Below are 18,403 nucleotides of genomic sequence, written 5' to 3' on the forward strand. Positions count from 1 at the left end.
AAAGGCTTTTGAATGGCATTAGCTATATGTGAATAATTTCTAAGGTTGAAATTGGACTAGTATGCCATAAATAGGAAATATCTGACACATGTATCTATTCATTTCATGCTCACATCTATATTACTCCGCATAATAATTAATTTGTTTAAAATAATGCTTCATTATGTCATAGTCATGACTGACTACTGGTCAGTAAAAAAAAGTGTGAGTTATGCATTTATCTCTTTTCCTATGGCGTCAACCTCTCTCCATGCATTCTCATGACTCTTCTTAAAAAGGCATGGAATGTCCTTTAACCTCACTAAAGATAATTCCACACAATGCAGAGAGAAACAGGGCCCTAGTAGACCAGTTAAGCAATCTGGGCACATTTGTATGAGCTCAAGTTCAGGGGCATCTGCAGGAAGTTTCTTACCACCTGCTCTGTAGGACAGCCTTGGGTGCCTTTGCACCGTTCCGCACATTACTGGGTAGGGGGATGTGAAGGTGCCTTTCACCATTAGTCAGAGAACTTTTACAGGTAACACTCTGTTACACCGACATAAACTAAACATGAATGTTTCCTCTGGGATAAATTTTTTGGGAAGGATATATGGAAAAACAATAGCTTTGGTGAAGTTATGTTTTTGTACTGTGCATGCACTGGAGTTTGGTCAACTTACGAGCTAAGCTGAAGAAAGACAGGAGCAGGACTGCGGTTGTGCTGAAGTGCGGGGCCCCTGCCGTGTTGCAGTCCACTTTGGAATTCTTGCAGGAACACACTTGTACCCTGAGGTCTGTGATGTTCGTCATGGGTGGTTTCCCTGAATCTGTCACCATGATGGGCAGGTGGTAATTTGCTTTGTTCAGATTTTGAAGAAGGCTTACCAGGGCGTGCGTATCTATGAAGACAAAGGGAGGCCTTCATGAGAGAGGGCTGGACCTTTCCAAATCAAAGAGTGGAGTTTCGGCCACTAAACCCACACAAAACAGGCAGTTTATTCATTTAACTGGAAGAGTGCTTAAATATAAATCCATTAACATCAAATAAAAATAAAGACTCACTTCTTCAGCTGAAGAAGTCGCATCTCAAGTTTCTGGCAACCACACATGGCTGGTGGCCGCCATACCAGGAAGTGCCAGATGAAACACTCCCAGCATCGAGGAGTTCTATGGTTCAGGGCTACTGTAATCAATTTCAAGAGGACCCACTTTTGTGAAGATGACTGAGTACCAAGAACTCCTCCCTGAAAATTTATTATACTGATAAAGCCATCTTCACAAAGATCACATGCAACATTTAGAAGAAATAATGTAAAAACCCATTGTCGAATGTCACATTGTACATCTTAAATATATACAATTTTTATCTGTCAATTAAAGGTCATTAAAGCTGGGAAAAAAAGAAAAAAAAAGAAATTGTCAGCTTAGAGCATTTTTACATAAGAATACAAATTCAAATAATCAAAATACATTTTTGGAACAACAATAACAAAAATCCACTCACTTTTTTTAAAAATTTAATTTATTTTTTATACAGCAGGTTCTTATTAGTTATCTATTTTATTCATATTAGTGTATTTATGTCGATCCCAATCTCCCAATTCATCCCACCACCACCACCACCCCTGCCACTTTCCCCCGCTGGTGTCCATACGTTTGTTCTCTACATCTGTGTCTCTATTTCTGCCCTGCAAACAGGTTCATCTGTACCATTTTTCTAGGTTCCACATACATGCGTTAATATACGACATTTGTTTTTCTCTTTCTGACTTACTTCACTCTGTATGACAGTCTCTAGGTCCATCCACGTCTCTACAAATGACCCAATTTCGTTCCTTTTTATGGCTGAGTAATATTCCATTTTATATATGTATCACATCTTCTTTATCCATTCGTCTGTCGATCAGCATTTAGGTTGCTTCCATGTCCTGGCTATTGTAAATAGTGCTGCAATGAACATTGGGGTACATGTGTCTTTTTGAATTATGGTTTTCTCTGGGTATATGCCCAGTAGTGGGATTGCTAGATCATATGGTAGCTCTAGTTTTAGTTTTTTAAGGAACCTCCATACTGTTCTCCATAGTGGCTGTATCAATTTACATTCCCCCCAACAGTGCAAGAGGGTTCCCTTTTCTTCACACCCTCTCCAGCATTTGTTGTTTGTAGATTTTCTGATGATGCCCATTCTAACCGGTGTGAGGTGATACCTCACTGTAGTTCTGAAAAATCCACTTACTCTTAAGGTGGGTAGGTCCCCACGTGTTGCTATGGGGATGGGTTCTAGAGTGTAGTCTCTATCAGGCCTCAGCCTGCACCCCTAGGTTTGGGTGGGAATCCATGGCACAATGCACAACTTGGAGACTGGATCTTTAAGCCCACGTGTGGTGGGACTATCTGCTGTTACCCAGGCCACTGGGCAAGCACTCAAAAGTGGCCACCCCACCTGGCACTGTTTTTGGCCTCGGGTTATTTGCTTTTCAATCACTCAGATGACTACGGATTTTTTTTTAATAAATAAATAAATAAATAAATTTATTTATTTATTTTGGCTGCGTCAGGTCTTCATTGCTGCACACGGGCTTTCTCTAATTGTGTTGACTGGGGGCTACTCTTCGTTGTGGCGCGTGGGCTTCTCATTTTGGTGGCTTCTCTTGTTGCAGAGCATGGGCTCTAGGCATGCCGGCTTCAGTAGTTGTGGCATGCTGGCTCACTAGTTGTGGGTCGCAGGCTCTAGAGTGCAGGCTCAGTAGTTGTGGCACACAGGCTTAGCTGCTCCGCGGCATGTGGGATCTTCCTGGACCAGGGCTCGAACCTGTGTTCCCTGCATTGGCAGGCGGATTCTTTTTTTTTTTTAATTTATTTATTTATTTTTGGCTGTGTTGGGTCTTTGTTGTTGCACGTTGGCTTAGTTGTGTCGAGTGGGGTCTACTCTTCATTGTGGTGCGTGGGCTTCTCATTGCAGTGGTTTCTCTTGTTGCAGAGCACGGGCTCTAGGCACACAGGCTTCAGTAGTTGTGGCATGTGGGCTCAGTAGTTGCGGCACGTGGGCTCAGTAGTTGTGGCTTGCGGGCTCTAGAGTGGAGGCTCAGTAGTTGTGGCACACAGGCTTAGTTGCTCCGTGGCATGTGGGATCTTCCCAAACCAGGGCTTGAACCCGTGTCCTCTGCACTGGCAGGCGGATTCTTAACCACTGCACCACCAGGGAAGTCCCTTTGTTTTTTTTTCAACTGTTCCTTTCTGGGCATAAACAATGCTAAGTACTCAGAAAAAAATTCTGGGACAAGAAAAAGAATTGAGAAGGCATTTTAACTGTTAAATAAAACCAGGAGGGAAAAGAGAGTGTGATGACCTGAAAACAAAAACAGCTGAAGTATTATCCTATCCAGAAGGCTACAGCAGCAGAAACAACCAATGTGGATGATTACCCCAGTGAAATGGCAGGTTAACACGAGGAACATTCTCTGATCTCCCGCAAGGAGAGGAGAAACGCTTAAATGAGAAAGTTCCAGCTGGAAAGAACTGGGGATGATTATTCAAATGAGCTACAGTCACAAAAACTAGCAAATAAAACACTAACCCCTCAAACAAGAGAAGGGCTGTTTTAATTAAAAAGAATCAGTGTAACAAAATTCATTCTTTAAACAGCAATAAAATAGACAAACAGGCAAAGAGAATCAATGACAAGAGAAAGACACCAATCAAATGAGATATGAGATAAGGCCATAACAATACATGTGACATTTTTTAATAGAAAATTTTATGTACGACTGTACAATACATTTTCAAAACTTCATGAAATGGGTAATTCCCCATCCCTCTCAAAAACTGTACTGCTGAAGTAAGAACAGGGCGCCCAGCCCTGACTGGGTCGATCGCAGGATAAATTCGCTATTGATGGCAAAGTGCATATAATGTGTGAGTTCCGGTTTGGGGCTTTATTGTGAGGCAAGGTGATCTTAGTAGCGAGTTCACAATTGCCATGGGGAGGGAGGTGGAGGGGGTGTTGTGATACAGGGATACTTGTTAATTCAGTACATTGATATTTCAGTCTTAATAAGGCAGATGATAAAGTTTTAAATTTAAATTTTTAAATTCCACCTGTCCATGTGCAGGGACTGGTAGAAAGGGACATTGTTTGCAAGTTTCATAAATGAGGGACAGGACAGATGGGAGAAGATATCAAAGTCGAAAGTCAAAGTCAAGGTCATTTTAGAAAGCCAATTCTGAGATCTGCAGCATAAAATGGAAGTTGGAGGATTAGAGGTTAAGACTTTCTGAAGATTCTCATACTGGTGCTTCTTAGGAAAGCAAGCATAGCATGGAAAATCTCTGCAAAGTGCTGGTGAAAATTAAGGTAGTTAAGGTAAACACAGAGGAGAGGCAGCTGAGCCAAGACCCCTGGCTTTTGAAGGCTGAAGACTGGGTGGGTGTGGAGTGTACAGTATGGGCCGTGTAGTATACAGGGTACAGCATAGAAAAGAGAGGAAGCGAAAGAGAAAACTTTCATGTTTGCATTTCTAAGGAACAGATATTCAGTATTTTTACAAATCATATACAGGTGCTGGTAGGAAAATTGTCAGTATTTGTGATGTGTGAATAGCTTGAAACAAACCATGTGAGGAAACCCGAGAGCATAGAGGAGGCACAGGCTGGGAACAGAAACCACGCCAGGGAAACTAGGCTTCAAAGCTTAAGGGTACCTACAGAATGTCAGGCGGACTTACTGTTGATCTTGGAGATCTTCCAGACTTTATCAGGAACAGTTGGTTTATGGATTTCAAATTTGAAAGGATCTGTATTTGGGTGGAGATCCTTATCTGAAGCTCCCAAAATGACTACGCTGAGGTTTTTGGCGTCATCACAGACCTCCGCTACCGTGGGGTAAATGAAGGGCGCGTTGTCATTCACGTCTTCCAGAGTTATCAGCAAAGTCCCAGTGCCAGTAGCGGGAGGGTTGCCTACAGAGAAAGGGGGGAGATGTTAGCACACAACCGGTACAATGCAGGAGTCGCTGTCCACAGTACCTTTTCCCAACGTGCCAGATGCCTTTACTGTTGTCACCAGGTTTCAAACAGGACGAACAGGGATAGCTTCCATCTTTGTATAAAGTTCAGTGGTTTAAAAAGCTTTTTCGTATGATCTCTAGGTCCATCCACGTTGCTGCGAAAGGCACTATTTCACTCTTTTTTTATGGCTGAATAATAGTCCATTGCATCTATCTACCACATCTTCTTTATCCATTCATCTGTTTTTTTTTTTGATTTTTTTAAAATTTAAAATTCTGACTCTAAGCCTATTGAGTAAAAACAATTGAGTGGCATGGATTTCTCTTTCTAACAGGAGGATACACTGATGGATGCAGCACAAAAGAGCAAGACTTAAAGGTTCAAGATCAAATGGTTTTGGTGGGGGGTGGGGGGTGGGCGGTAGGGGAGAGGGGCACAGATATGAAGAAACCTGTTTGAGACATATGCCCTTAGCGAGAGAGAAAAGAGATTTGATCTTTTTTTTTGTTGAATGCCTATATGTGATTTCATGACCGTTTTTTCCCAGTTATTAACTTCTAGAGGCCTATACCCATAGTGGGAGACAGTACTTTCCTACATTGTCATATTAACTGGAGTCTGACATCAATTCATTAGGTTTTGGATAATTATGGGTTACTGAAGCAAAGTGGAAAGTATCCTGCATGCATATGTTCACTTCTAAGTGAAACTTAATATTATTTGGATACAATATTAAAAAGTAAAAACTGATGTTTTCCCCCTGATATCCATTCATCTGTTGAGGGACACTTAGGTTGCTTCCATGTCTTGGCTATTGTAAATAGTGCTGCTATGAACATAGGGGTGCATGTATTTTTTTGAATTATAGTCTTCTCCAGATATATGCCCAGGAGTGGGATTGCACTTAGATTATCATACTAAGTCATCTATTTTACATTTGGTAGTGTATATATGTCCATGCCACTCTCTCACTTCATCCCGGCTTCCCTTTCCCACCCCACCATGTCCTCAAGTCCATTCTCTACATCTGCGTTTTTATTCCTGTCCGGCCCCTAGATTCATAAGAACCTTTTTTTTTTTTTTCAGATGCCATATATATGTGTTAGCATACGGTATTTGTTTTTCTGTTTCTGACTTACTTCACTCTGTATGACAGACTCTAGGTCCATCCACCTCACTACAAATAACTCAATTTCATTTCTTTTTATGGCTGAGTAATATTCCATTGGCTATATGTGCCACATCGTCTTTATCCATTCATCTGTCAATGGACACTTAAGTTGCTTCCATGTCCTGGCTATTGTAAATAGTGCTGCAATAAACATTGGGGTGCATGTGACTTTTTGAATTATGGTTTTCTCAGGGTATATGCCCAGTAGTGGGATTGCTGGGTCATATGGTAGTTCTATTTTTAGTTTTTTAAGGAACCTCCATGCTGTTCTCCATAGTGGCTGTATCAGTTTACATTCGTACCAGCAGTGCAAGAGGGTTCCCTTTTCTCCACACCCTCTCCAGCATTTGTTGTTTGCAGATTTTTTGATGATGGTCATTTTGACTGGTGTGAGGTGACACCTCACTGTGGTTTAGATTTGCATTTCTCTAATGATTAGTGATGTTGAGCATCCTTTCATGTGTTTGTTGGCAATCTGTATGTCTTCTTTGGAGAAATGTCTATTTAGGTCCTCTGCCCATTTCTGGATTGGGTTGTTCATTTTTTTGATATTGACTGGTGACTTATTTGGGAGTGATTTCCATTAGTGGGGAAGAAACAAGCTTGAAAGAAGCTGATCAGTGGTTCATGAAGCATGGGAACAGATACTCTTAAAAGTTTTTTTTTTATTTTAATTTTTAATTGAAGTGTAGTTGATTTACAATGTTGTATTAATTTCTGCTGTACAGCAAAGTGATTCAGTTATACATATGTATACATTCTCTTTCATATTCTTTTCCATTGTGGTTTCTCACAGGATTTTGAATATGGTTCCCTGTGCTCTACAGTAGGACCTTGTTGTCGATCCATTCTGTATAGTTTGCATCTGCTCATCCCAAACTCCCACTCCTTCTCTTCCCCACCACCCCCCACCCCTGGCAACCACAAGCCTGTTCTCTATGTCTCTGCATCTGGGGAACAGATACTCTTTAGTGGGGCTGGTGGAAATTTAAATAGATTAACACCCAAAGACAGTTCTAGAGTAAACATTCAAATAAGTATCTGCTAAAATAGGAACACAAATGTAATTAATCATCAGAAGGATGGCTACTTCTAATGGTGGCAGACCATCAACTTTTGTTAGCACAAGAACTCAAAGGAAATGCGTAATTACTTTGAAGTTGGTTTTTCACTGTCAGCTTTAGTAATTTGGTTGAATTTCTTTACTGAAAAAATATTTTTCTCTTTTTATGGAACTAATTGAATATCTCAGAGGAATGCATTATAATTTTTTCACTCTGAATATAATATGAAGTCATTTGGTACAATGGATGAGAAGGCATTATGAGTATTTGAAATATGGTCATAAGAATTGGCCTTTCGTGAACTTAATTATACTACTGTCTTCAGTTCCCCATGTGTTATTCCCAGGCCAGGCTGGTGATGTCTTTTTCTGAAGTCAAGTAAATGAGCTTGTTTTTCTTTTGTTGAGAAGGTAAAGACTTGATTCTCAAAATCCTCAGGGAAAAGCCTCTCCCAGTTTATATGCACAGGATTGAAAAAAAAACCACCATCCAAAATGAAATGTGATTCAATATGTAATGGTTCCTCACGAGCCCTTTGGCTCCAATAGTTCCGGAGGCCCAGGAAATACTGGAGCTTCTAGGCACTCAGCAAAAGTCCCACGGCCCTCCTCTCCCCCTTTCCACCAGCAACCCCAAGCTCCCAAGGGCCCACTCCTAGCTCCCAAGGGATATGGAGCTAGACCTGCACTTGCTCCTCCGGGCAGCTCCTCAGAGGAACCCAGGGCCACATTCTCGGAGGACACATTAAGGCTCAGAGAAAGTCCCACCTCGCAACCTGTGGAGGGATTGCTTGTCTCTGCAAGGGCTTCGGTCTTTATAGTGTCAGGAGAGGGAAGGGTCCCGAGAGATGAACTACTCCTGTCAGTGGGTCTTAAATTGAACGGGAGGTGGGTTCCCCTTTGGGAATCTGATGAAGCTCATGGTCCTGCTTCCAGGGAAACGCACGTCCGTTCATACCGAGGGGTCCGCAGTCACTGGGAGTACTGGAAGTGCAGCCTGGGCTCTGAGCATGTTCAGAGCTGCTGATCTAAAACACCCTGGTTTTAGTTGTTGTGAGGCTGAGGTCAGAGAGTTTGAGGACGGGCTCAGATAAACTCCGTGAGCCTCAGGCCTCCTTCTCTAGAGCAAGGGTTAACCTTCGCTTTCTGTGTCTGAACTTGCACTGTGTAGCTTGATTCTTACAGGCTCTCATTTCAACCATGAAAGCAAACTAAAATTCCTAAATCATGATTTGGGGTTATTATTATTTTTTGTGTCTTTTTCTTATGAGCTACTTTTTATTGTGGTTATATATATATATATATATATAAAACATTTGCCATTTTAACCATTTAAAAAATTAACTAATTTATTTTTGGTTGCACTGGGTCTTCTCTAGTTGCAGCAAGCGGGGGCTACTCTTCGTTGCGGTGCGCGGGCTTCTCGTTGCGGTGGCTTCTCTTGTTGTGGAGCACGGGCTCTAGGTACGTGGGCTCAGTAGTTGTGGCTCACAGGCTCTAGAGCACAAGCTCAGTAGTTGTGGTGCACGGGCTTAGTTGCTCCATGGCATGTGGGATCTTCCCAGACCAGGGCTCGAACCCGTGTTCCCTGCATTGGCAGGCGGATTCTTAACCACTGTGCCACCAGGGAAGTCCCCATTTTGACCATTTTTAAGTGTACAGTTCAATGGCATTGAGTACATCCCCACTGTGCAACCATCACCACTATCCATCTTGAGAACTTTTCCATCTTCCCCACCTGGAACGCTGCCCCCGTTAAACGACAACTCTCTCTTCCTCCCCACAGCCTTCAAATCTTCGTGGGTCATTCATCTTGTTGCAAGCTTTTATGCTGCCAAACAATGGCTTGACATGGGTGAAACGGTCACCATTTTCTTTCCTGGATCTGAATGAGTGAGTCTGTCCCATCCAGAGGACTGTGCCTTGAAGACCACAGAGATGCTCTGACGTCGTGAAGTTGTGCTCTGGACCACTGCTTGCTCCCATTTCTGGATTCGTAGTTCCCACTCGGCACTGACAGCTTGTAATACCTCACACATTGATCAAAACAGAAACAAATTGATCCTGCCGCTTGATTTTGAACCAAGACAATTTGACTTGTACTTCTCCACTGTGGTGGTGGTAACTTCCTCGTGAGACGGTCGAGTTGGTATCCTGTGCTCAGTGCCAGCTGTCCCGGCCAAACCCTCAGTCTGGCTGGTTCAGCATTTGATGCTTGGACCTCTGTGTTCTAGGTTTATTTGGGGGCAGAGCTGTGCGTTTTCTAAGAGAAGCAGGATCATGTAACTAATGAAAGTGAGCATTTATGGAGAGAAGTTGAACCCCTCCTGTTAATCAGAGTAAGAAAACTTCAAGCAAACCAGAGAGGTTGCTGTTTTGAGCCCGTGGGGTTCTACCTTCCAATTTTCCGTCATTTTTTCAGAAGAGGAAACTGGGGCTCAGAAGGATTAAGTAACTTGTCCAAGGCTCTGTAGCATTGGTGGTGGGTCACCTGTTTGAGGGCTGTGGCCTGTAAGACACAGTGTTCCCATGCCATGCACACTTTGGGAGCTCTAGCAAGGGAGTGGAATGACTGGTGATTGTAGCACAGCCCACCATCTGTGCCAGACTCATCTGTGGAGCTCAAAGTTTAGGTATTTTGCTGCTTGTGGCTGGCATCAAATCAAGTATTGTTAGAAAGGGTAAAAAACAATCTCTGTGCTTTCGTTACTTAAGCGACCAACAATACATTGCTTTTTGTGGAAGGTGGGCGGAGCTAAGGCCTGTACCCAAGGAAACATGTCACACGTGGGTCTCCTGGCACTGCTTTGATGCTGTGGGTGGATGTAATGAGAAGCAGGGCCAGTTTTTTTTGTTTTGTTTTGTTTTTTAAAAAATTATGGGAATGTTATTTTATTCAGAACCCTGACCAAACAGGATTTCCACTTAGCCAAAAAAACACTGAAATTTTCTGATATGTTCCATTATTCAGAAGATATATATTTACATATATATATACACACACACACATACACATATATGATGTGCATGATATAACAGACAAAACCAGTGTGATTCTAATTAAAAGATATATATGATTAGGAAAAAGATTAGAAAGAAATATATCAAAGCCTAAATAATGATTATCTCTCCAGGTAATTAACATTAAAATAATACTTTTCTCTTTTCAATCTCCTTTAATAATAACCATGATTACCATAATAATCAGAAACAGAAATGTAAACTCAAAAGCTATACAGGGATTTAAAAATATTTTTTTCCAATTCCTCTTTCTTTCCTCTAATTGTTTTTACAATGAATTGATACTTAGTAAATTCACAGAGTTCTGCAACTACTACCGCCATCTAATTTTAGAACATTTCCATCACCCCAAAAAGAAACCTCGGGCCCATTTGTACTAACTCTTCATACCTACTTCCAGTACTAGACAACCACTAATCTCCTTTCTTTTTCTATAGATTTGTGTTTTCTGGACATTTCTATAAATGGCATCATACAACACAGCCTTTTGTGTCCTGCTTTTCTCACTTAGCATGATGTTTTTGAGGTTCATCCATGTTATAGCAAGAATTAGCACTTCACTCCTTTTTATAGCTGGATAATATTCCATTCAGCTGATGGACCACATTTTGTTTATCCATTTACTAGCTAACGGACATTTGGGTTGTTTCTACTTTTTGTCTGTTATGAATAATGCTGCTATGAACATGTGCATACAAGGGACCAGATTTTCACATGCTACAATGTCCCTAGACTAGTAAGATAAGACCCCAGTGTATCTCCTCAAGAGAGTCCCCTTAGAAGAATAGGGTCCCTGGTCTTTCCACATTTGGCTGGGCTGGCTTCATAGGCAGAGAAGGTTGAATCTCAGCAAGAACTTTCAGAAGCTAGCTCTGAGAAGTAAAGGAAGGTAGTACATTTTTCTAGTCACTGGGCCTAGAGGCGTGTAGCATGTGTCTTACCTTGGGAATCGTGAATTTTGTATGGGGAATAGTGTGCACAGTGAGGTTGCCTGCTTGAAGAATAAAATGCAGGAAGAGAAAGTGAGAGGAGGGAAAGACAGGAAGCTCATTTCTGAGCTCCACGGGCTCTGAGCATCAGGACTGTTCTCCGTCATCATCCTATTATAATAGGTACCTGGTAGCTACCTACCTGGTAGGTTTTTGTGAGTGTGTGTGGTGAAGGAAAATGCAGTGTTTATCATAAGTTGCCACACAAGGAGAATGGGTGGCTCACGCTCAAAAAGCCTACACTCCCCTGGTTGAGTTTTGAATTAATTTAGGTTGATTTGAAAAAGCTAAGGATGTGTTGCTCTTTCCATGCATGTAATCACATGTGTTTGTATTTCCATACGTTTCCTTCTATTTTGAGAAAGTGTCCTCCTTTCCCCCACCTAGGGAAGAAACAAGGGTGTGTATAGGATGGGGTCTGTGGAACTGGGGCTCAGAGTAGGGAGTCCACACCAGGAACAAGGAGGGAGACCTCAGCTGGGTGCCTCAGGAAAGCCTGAGGCCTAAACTCTGGGAGGGAAATCAGGAGGATGGGCCAATTCATGAGGAACCACAGTTCAGATGTGGCCCCTGACTGAAGGCTGGGCACCCCTGCTAGATTCTGAGGCTTGTCTGTCAGGGCAGAATGCTTGGGTGGGGCAAGCTACTCCCCCCAAGTTCCTTCCGCATTTCTGGGCATCTGTTGAACCTCAGCTAAGCAGCTGTGAGCAAATAAATGTCACACTTCTTATTTCATGTGAACAGGGCTCTAAACTATCTTTACCTTTGCTCAGAAATGGGAGTGAACCAGGATTCTTCTCTGTATGGGCCCCCTTCGTATTGCTTAGTTCATCCCTGTGTTCTATTTACTATGGTTTGCAGGATCAGTATTTTACAGATTTTTAATTTTTTTTGGGCATGTACCCTGTAAGCCAAGAATCTCGTCGCATTTTAATTCATAAGCATTTTTATTGCTTTGTTAATAGAGATCTTACCAATCTCATTTTATATTTTGAAAACATTTAATAGTAAACCAACCAAAAACCTGGTAGAAAATAGATTTGCAAACTATGCCAGGTTTCCACGGGTGATACTCGATGTAGAGCTGAGGCAATTATTCACATAATTCAGACTCAAAAATTCTTCTGGAGGAGAAATAATCTGAAACCTGAACTGTTTAAAAAAAAAATTCCACCTTTTGGCTTTTTTGGTTTCCATTTTACGGACTTTAAAGAAAAGGCCAAAGTTGATTTGAAGGCCATGTTTAAACATGACAGTTTTATTTTATTCATTCAGCCAATAATTATTTATTGGGGCTCTGCCCTGTGTCTTACTGGATATGCACAAGAATCAACCATACAGGGTGCCTGTTCTTGAAATGTTAGCAGTGTGGCAGGAACAGATATGTAAACAGATGCAGGATAGCACTTTTTTTTTGTTTTTTTTTGAGGATAGCGCTTTAAGTGTGGGAAGAGACGTGAGGATAAAATGTCACGGGAGCTTGCGACATGGAATAATTAACTGTCTGGGGACAGTTCCAAAGGCTCCATGAAGATGTGGCTTAGAAGCGAGAATACTTTGTGGAGCTGGAGAAGGTTGTTCTAGACAGAGGGAATCGTGTGGCTATTTTGTGGGAATAAGTTTTCGTAGACTTTTAAGCAGGATGCTGGCTTTGATAAGAGCAGGGGATGCTGGAGGCAGGGAAAGGAGAGGGCTTGAGTGAGGAGAGAGGGCACAGGAGGACCAGCTGGGCGGCCAGTGCAGTAACGCGGACTGACCATGGGGGATGAGGTGAGGGCAGCCAGGGTGCAAGAGCAGAGGCTGGATTCAGGGGGCTGGATAGACAGTGAGAGCTGGGCTGGGAGCGATGGGGCAGGAGCCTCAGTGGGGATGGGGTTCCAGCTTGGGGACCGTGCAGGTGGTGATGCGATTACCCAAGCTGGGGAAGAGGGAATACCAAGGAGTACAAGCTAAGAGACCCCTTGGCAGGATGAACTGAGCTGGCGTAGATGGGCATTGCAGACGGTATTTTAATGCCCGAGTCAGCTTTTCTCCCCAATAACGTTTGAAAACATCATGTTTAAGATGGTTGATTTGGCTGGTCAGCATGGAAATGTCCTGCTGTCAGGGAGATGAAGGGTGGCTTAAGTCTCCCCACTCAGACAGAAGCTCCATGAATTGATACCCATGTCGAGGGCAGCATTTTCTGGTTAATTCTCTGATTTAGAGCCCTACTCCGAGTGGAGGGCTCTGCAGCCCGTCCCTGCTCTAGAAAAATGCTCAGACCACCACGAGGGTGGTCGTCAGATGGCATGTCATAGTTTGCTTCAGACACTGTTGATTCTGCAATGATAAGTTTAGAAAAATCAGTCCATAACTCAGCTCAAGTGGGTTGACTTAAATATTTAAGTTTTACAATATTAAAGTCCTTACAAAGCACCAGGAATTTTGCATTCCTGATTTCCCATCCTTGTAACAACTCAGCAGGGCAGGTGGCATTATCCTCACTCTGCAGGTGGGGAAACAGGCTGAGAGGGCCTAAGTCTCATACTGATGGTGGCACAGTGAAGTTGGGGAGCTGGCCCATTCCGAGGGTTAGCAGAGCACCAGGCCCCAGTCTCTCTGTGGAGGGTACTTGCTGCCTACAGATGGCTCTGATCACAGCCTTCCTACTACCAGATCTCAAGAGCTCTTTTATCGGGCCATTTTGTCAGTGACAAAGTTGTAGCTAGTATTCTCAGCGTGACTGATATTTTACTGGTACTTGAAATAACAAGGAATGATCACTGGGCCTTCAATTTATTTTTCTTCCTCCATTACTATAACAGCTGAGATAAGGGGTGTTAAACTGGCTTAATTGGGTTGCCATCATAACTAATGGCTTGATTTTATCCAAACTAGCATCTTTTAAGTAGAATTAATCTAAGTAATTTGACTACATCCCCTAAGCAGTCTTGGTTGATCTACACAAAGAGGCATCTTTTTGAAGTTCAGATCCCTGTCATCCCCAGTTTGGGGGCCGTTGTTATCCTGTGGTTTAGTGGTCATTTCACTATGGGGCCGAATAACTTTTTTTCTCTTTTAATCAATTTAAAAGTATTTTACACAGTATTTCAATTTAGAATCACTTTGCGTTATCAGAACGTCTATTATATAGGAGACTGAGGGAAAAGACAGGTTAGGACCTGAGACAGCTTATGAAAAATCATTATCTTAGTCTATTCCATTTTAATTGTACAGCTATTATGCTTGGTTCTCTATCTGGGTCTTCTTGGTAACCCACAGCACATTTTTCACTGACAGACTCAGACACACTTTACACAAGTTGCTAAGTTATGAAAACACGCTGCTGAATTGAGCGATGCCTGGGCTTGTTTTATGCTATCATTCCCTCATTCTTTTCAGTGAAAATAGGTGGGGACGTGACGCTTGACAACCGCATAAAGCCTGCATATGGATGCTAGAGACAGCACGCGTTTCCTGGTTCGAACTATTTCGTATGCACCAAGCCTTAGTAAGAACTAAGAGGGATAATTTTTTTCTTTTCTCTTTAAACTCGCTGCATAGCCTGGGTGCTGGGAGCAAGGGCACTTGAACTTCCTGAAGCAAAGTATGTGTCTTTGGCATTTGGAGTCACAATTTAGAACTTCTCTGAGGGCATAAGAGCCATTCAATAGCAATCATGGAACGCTGAACCCTACACAATTTCAGAACAGGAGGAGGAGTGAAAGATGAGGTTACAGGTGAGAGGGAGGTAGGAAGACCAGCCTGATAGAATCCTGAGCAGAAGGCAGTAAGCCAAGAAGCACCAGCCAGCTATGCCTTCCTGCCCATGGCCATCTCCAGTGGGATTCCAGAAATCTTACAAGAAAGTGCTTGTGGCAGTTTTCGGCCCACATAAGACAGTGAGGCTAACACTTGACCTTTCTGGCGATTACCTGAGCAGCAACGATAATCACACTGGGATTTGCCCGGTGCTAATTGCTGCTGCTTTGCCCCCCTGTCAGCACATCCCCAAAGGGATGCCACCTGACTGCATTCCTGAATGTCGTCTCTCCATCTTGGTATTTTCCTTAACAATCATTTTTCTTTCTTTCCCCTTTCTTAACACATGCCAGAAATTCTGTGTTCGTTTAAGTCTTTAATGAAGGAGTTCCTGTACTCTGAAGGCACTAATCTGGACCACATAAGGTAAGTGATGATATTCGTTTCTAAAGGTAAACTGCTCGCCAACACGGAAGGTCACACCATATCCATCTGTAGGATGAAAGGCTTTACTGTGCCCATGATTCAACCACAGCCATTTCTGCTTTAGCAAAACAAAAGCATTTCCCTTACAATAAAACAATGTTGTTAGGTAATTTATAGCTCATTAAAACCGATAACAGTTTACGAAAAGTGCCTTGTACATCCTTGAGTGTGCTGTGGGTTACAACCTAGCCTCTATCTGTAGGGAGTGATTAGTGTCTTTCCCTCCCCGAATCATCCATAACCCGGGCATTATCAATATTACTGTGAAGTGCGATTCTGGAATCTATATAGACTTGCTTTGGGGCCCCCCACAAGCAAACAGGTCCAAAGAATTTTTAATTTCTATTAACTCAGAACAGATTTCCAGCCCTGTATCTGACTATCACAGTTTCTAGTCTCTAAGAGATACCTAGAAAGTATATTCTCTTTCTGTGCTGCCTCACCACTGTTCTGAACTGAATGAGTAGAGCCGTGTGTAGCAGCTATGATGGGGTCACTTCGCTTTTTGCCAAGTGTTGCAGGGACTGCAGAGCGCATGCTTCACCTTGTTCTCTCTGCAGACATCCTGTCATTCACCCCTGCTGGCAGTTTTGCCACCCGCCCACCCCCAGCAGCTGGGAATTGTCCTTCCTTAGAATGACAAGATGCTGAGAGTCTAGCTTTAGGGTAACAGATACTTAGAGAGCACATGAATGGTCACAGCCTCCTGGGGAAGGCACAGTGGACCAGGGACATGCTCTCTGTGTAGCTATATATATATTTTTTCTTAAGTTGTACTGAAATATAGAAACTTTCATGTTTCCACAAATACACAGCTTGAAGAAACTTCACAATCTGAACACACCCATGTAGTTAGCCCAGTATATACAAGATCAAGAAACTCCTCCACAGTTCCTTAAAACGCTAAAAATAGAGCTACTGTAGGCATATATCTGGAGAAAACCATAATCTGAAAAGACACATGGCACCCCAATGTTCATTGCAGCACTATTTACAGTGGCCAGGACATGGAAGCAACCTAAACGTCCATCAACAGATGAATGGATAAGGAAGATGTGGTACATATTTACAAAGGAGTATTACTCAGCCATAAAAAGGAATGAAATAATGCCATTTGCAGCAACATGGATGGACCTAGAGATTACCATACTAAGTGAAGTCAGACAGAGAAAGACAAACATCATATGATATCATTCATATGTAGAATCTAATTTTAAAAAATGATACAAATGAACTTATTTACAAAACAGAAAGAGGCTTACAGATATCGAAAACAAACTTATGGTTACGAAAGGGGAAAGCAAGGGGAGGGATAAATGAGGAGTTTGGGATTAACAGATAGACACTATCATATATGAAATACATAAACAACAAGGACTTACTATATAACACAGGGAACTACACTTAATATTTTGAAATGACCTATAAGGGAAAAGAATCTGAAAAAGAATATATATATTCTTTTATAGCTATATATATAGTTATTTACAACATTGTGTATCAACTATACTTCAATTAAAAAAAGAGCCCTTCCACAACGTAATCTGGAAGCATGGATTAGTTTCGCCCGTTTGACCTTCATATAAATGGAATCATTCCATGTGCGATCTTCTGCTTCAGCCTTCTTTTTGCTCAATGTTATGTTTGCAACATTCATTCGTGTTGCTGTGAATAGCTGCACATCATTCATTCTCAGCGCTGTACAGACCCAGCTGTGTGAATGTTCCACCATTTATTTATTCTACTTTTGTTGGGCATTTGGACAGTCTCCAGTTTTGAGCTATCATGAATAGTGCTGTTATTTACATTCTGGCATAGGGGTTCTGGTGAACAGATACACACATTTCCGTTGGATGTACAGCTAGGCACGTAATTCCTGGATCATAGGGGATGCATATGTTCACCCTTAGTTGATACTTGCAGTTTCCAGAGTGGTTGTACCAGTTTACACTTCTCGCAGCTGGATATGAGAGTTCTAATGATTTCATATCCTTGCCGACACTTGGCATCTTCCATCTTCTCACTTCAGTCATTTTGAAGGTGTGCTGAGTATTGAATTTCATTGCATTTCCTTGATCAATTTGTATTTTAGTTTGTATTTGGATAGTTTAATTTTTATTTCCTTGATGAATGAAGTTGAGCATCTCTTCATATGTTTATTGGCATTTGTATATCCTCTGTTGTGAATACCTGTTCAAGTCCCTTACCCATTCCTCTTTGAGTGGTGCCTTTTGCATATAGATTGTAGGATTCCTTTATAATATAAATACCTCCTACTTTGTGGGTTACCTTTTTACATTCTTGATGGTATAATCTGATGAACTGAAGTTCTTAATTTTAATATAATATATCATTTTTTCCCTTTTGTCGTTAGTACTTTTGTGTCCTGTTTAAAAAAACTTTGCCTATGCCAAGGACATCAATATGTTCTAATATGTTTTTCTCTAAAAGATGTATTATTTTACCTTCCATATTTTGACCTGTAACATATTTAGAATTGGTTATTATATATGGTATAAGAGAGGGGTCAGGATAATTCTTTCCATATGTGTGAAACCCAGCACTATTTATTGAAAAGACCATGCTTTCTCATCTGCACTACCATGTTGTCCTTGTCATAATCAGGGACTGTATATGTGTGGATCTGTTTCTGAACTCCCTATTCTATTTCATTGGTCAGTTTTTCTATCTTTGAGCAAACACCACATAGTTTGAATTATTATAGTTTTCTTTTTTTTAAAAAATTGTTTATTTATTCAATACTTTTGGCTGTGTTGGGTCTCTGTTGTTGCATGTGGGCTTTCTCTAGTTGCGGCAACAGGGGGCTGCTCTTTGTTGCGGTGCGTAGGCTTCTCATTGCAGTGGTTTCTCTTGTTGCGGAGCATGGGTTCTAGGCGTGTGGACTTCAGTAGTTGTGGCGCATGGCCTTAGTTGCTCCGCA

The 18,403-nt window shown here is 41.9% G+C and overlaps 1 protein-coding gene across 1 annotated transcript in view; it reads right to left on the reverse strand.

Moving 5' to 3' along the window:
• The window catches only part of CDH13 (cadherin 13), a 1,012,702-nt gene that overhangs the window by 7,691 nt on the left and 986,608 nt on the right, over positions 1-18,403 (reverse strand). Inside the window, exons 12-13 of the mRNA XM_019940487.3 lie at positions 4,707-4,940; positions 663-881 (exon numbers count right to left, since the gene is read on the reverse strand). Coding sequence (XP_019796046.1) covers positions 663-881; positions 4,707-4,940 — 453 coding nt within the window. The remainder of the gene's footprint in view (positions 1-662; positions 882-4,706; positions 4,941-18,403) is intronic.

The sequence above is a fragment of the Tursiops truncatus genome, chromosome 19 (genome assembly GCF_011762595.2).
Source record: "Tursiops truncatus isolate mTurTru1 chromosome 19, mTurTru1.mat.Y, whole genome shotgun sequence".
In the NCBI taxonomy this organism is placed as follows: domain Eukaryota; kingdom Metazoa; phylum Chordata; class Mammalia; order Artiodactyla; family Delphinidae; genus Tursiops; species Tursiops truncatus.